At 26.8% G+C, this 3028-nt stretch overlaps 1 protein-coding gene across 1 annotated transcript in view; it reads right to left on the bottom strand.

Annotated features, from left to right (window-relative positions):
- The window catches only part of LOC108573093 (E3 ubiquitin-protein ligase RNF25), a 4125-nt gene that overhangs the window by 413 nt on the left and 684 nt on the right, over positions 1-3028 (bottom strand). The window contains exons 3-5 of the mRNA XM_017935459.1: positions 1916-2156; positions 564-782; positions 119-430 (exon numbers count right to left, since the gene is read on the bottom strand). Of these exons, the coding sequence (XP_017790948.1) occupies positions 119-430; positions 564-782; positions 1916-2156 (772 nt within the window). The remainder of the gene's footprint in view (positions 1-118; positions 431-563; positions 783-1915; positions 2157-3028) is intronic.

Here is a 3028-nt window from a genome sequence, read left to right on the forward strand (position 1 = left end):
CAATTAAAACATTATAAATAAAATATTACAAAAATAAAATAAACATTTTTTATAATTATTTTTTAACTTAAATTTCAAAAACATTCTGGTCTTAAGTATGAAAAACATCTACACATACCATATGATTAACAGGTTGCATACTTTGATTTGAATATGCATTTAAACTAGTTCCAGGTGGATTGAGACATTCCGTAGTAGCACCAGACTCATCTTCTATTCTAACTAATGTTTTTACACCTTCAGCTTCTAAGTCAATTATACCACCTTTTTGTTGTTGCCTTAAGAATAATGCTGCCATTTGCTTTTGTAGTTCCTTCAGTTCTGCAGTTACTGAGAAGTCTGTAGCAGCTTCAACATCAATTGGAGGTGGAGCAGACCATAAACTTTCTACATCACAATTTATTGATTCTCGACATACAGGACATATAGCCTAAAAAAATACATTTTTCTTAACAGTAAAAATTTATTTAGGTTCATATTTTTAACAGTAGTTAATTAGCAATATTAATTGCACTCCACAAAAATGTCTTATTTAAAATTGTAAAAGTCAAGCAATAATGTACCTGAAATTTATTAGCAGCATCTTGCTGCCATTGTGGCAATTTTTCTTGTTCCTCTCTATAATATCGCTCTGCAGCAGCTACATGTGCTGCTAAACAATGTGAATGAAAATAATGATAACATTCTGTTTTTGTAAATTCATCTCCTTCCCGAAAACCATACAAACATATGGCACATTGATCCGTTGGAAGATTACTTCTTGTAAGGTGTTCCCGTATTAACTTTTATAATAATATCATGTTATTAAGTATTCCAATAAAATAAAATATAATATGTGGGTTCCCAAAGTGCGACCCGTAAACCCTAGAAATGCGGCCCGCGATGGCAGATCAGCCGCTATCCTGAATTTACAGAGATAATTTACATTTTTACAAAAAACTAAATAAATTTTATCATATCATAATTAAAAATTGTTCAGTTAAAAAAATACTAAATTTTATATGCAATATATCTTGTTGTTATATAGATTGTATATATTTTATTGTCTTAACGGCCAATGGCCGTAATTGTCTTAATAGCCCGCCAAATATTTTCGAATTTACAATTTAGCCCACCTAGGCAAAACTTTGAGAACCCCTAGGTTAAAGGGTTAATTACTTTTGTTATCACTGGACCGATACAAATTCTTTTCATTTTTTAACTCTTTGGTTTAGAGAGGCCTACAGGCTGATTGCAATATATATTCTGTAGGTCATTTTTTTTTAAAGTTATCAAGTTCACCTTTAGTTTTTTTAATGGAACCCTATAATTTATTTTGGCCAATATTTTAGCGGACAAAAAGACAAATACGGCAAGCACCGCAACATACGTTTTTGTCATTAGAACAACACAAATGATGGAAATTATATTTTAAATTCTAATGACAATAAAAGTATGTTGCAGTGCTTGCTGTATTTATTATTTTGTCCATTCAAAGACAGGCGAAGAAAAATTATAGTGTTTCATTAAAGAAATGAAAGGTGACCTTGATAACTTTGACAAAAAAAAATGATCTATAAAACATATACTGCAATCTGGTTGTAGGCCTCTCTAAATCAGGGTATTAAAAAAAAGAAACAGAATTTGTATTGCTTCAGTAATAACAAAAATAATTAATGTGATCAAGTTACGTTGTCCACCCTATATGCATTAAACAGTAAATGTAATATGAATTATAGTTGCAAATAGTAAAAGGAAATAATTTAAATTTAACTCTGACAGTAGTGCAATAGTAACGTTTTAATATATCACTCAGAAAGTATACATATTATTTTGTTGTTAATCTATAGTTAATAAAAATTTTGATAGATTTTATTACTTTAATATACACTAAGTATATTTTATTAATAAGCTATTTCTAACAAATTCGACATACCTCAATGAGTTCAAACATAACTGGTTGACCTATAAAATCTTTGCATTTTGCCTCTGCATCTGATTGCATTAGCCTTACTGTACTTTCATCCAAACCTCTGGGATTTCTGAGACTAATACTAGGTGATATATCAGGATATCCCACAGGTAATTGAACAATTAGTGTTACACAAACATACTGAGATTGTGAATCTTCACCAGTTGAAGGAAATAACACAGTTTCAATACATTCTGGTTCACCCCTGAAAAACACAGATTTTTATAAGACACCCACAAAAGGATACAAATTATCAATAATTTCATATGCACAATTATTGTTCATAACTAAATATTAGTTAAGAGAAATAACAAATCTTAAATTTTTGCTATTACACAATTTTGAAATTACTACAATTTTAATTTCTTCTTAATAGTTATAGTAGATATAATAATGCTAAAAATATAAGATAAAATTTGAGTTTCAAATTATGTTGAATACTATGAAATTCCTACATTTATCATTTTAACTTATTACTTTCAAATTATTGCAGATTGTAACATTATATTTGATATATAACAGTGTATTTTGATTAGAATGGCCCAAAGTAATTATTATGATATACACTAAAAATATATTCATTATTTAAAGAAATTTTTGTGTAATATTTATAAACAACAAATAGAATTATTGTAAATAAAATATAACAAATGTATTTTAAGATAATATAAAAGGGTAATTACAATTTATATGTGTACAAATAGCAGATGCAATTACATATACAAAAATAATATGAATGAAACATATACACAAATATAGAATTCTTTCTCATAATATACTTATTTAATATACATTCAATATTTGTCCTCAGAACTAGAAGCTAATTTTACATTGAAAAAATATTTATATTAATTGAAATTCTTTTATACTTGTATCATGTAATAAATCATTGTAATTATTTTCTTCAAATCATAAATTTATTTGCAAAGATGTTTACAAAAAGTTAAATATTTTCTTATTTATCATTAAATATAGAATTACATTATTCTGTATTTATGATAATTTCCTACATAGTACTGTACATATAATTTAGTATAATTAGAAATGTGATATAAATAGTTGTATAACTATGTACAT

This window comes from Habropoda laboriosa, unplaced genomic scaffold, assembly GCF_001263275.1.
Source record: "Habropoda laboriosa isolate 0110345459 unplaced genomic scaffold, ASM126327v1 scaffold89, whole genome shotgun sequence".
Lineage (NCBI taxonomy): Eukaryota > Metazoa > Arthropoda > Insecta > Hymenoptera > Apidae > Habropoda > Habropoda laboriosa.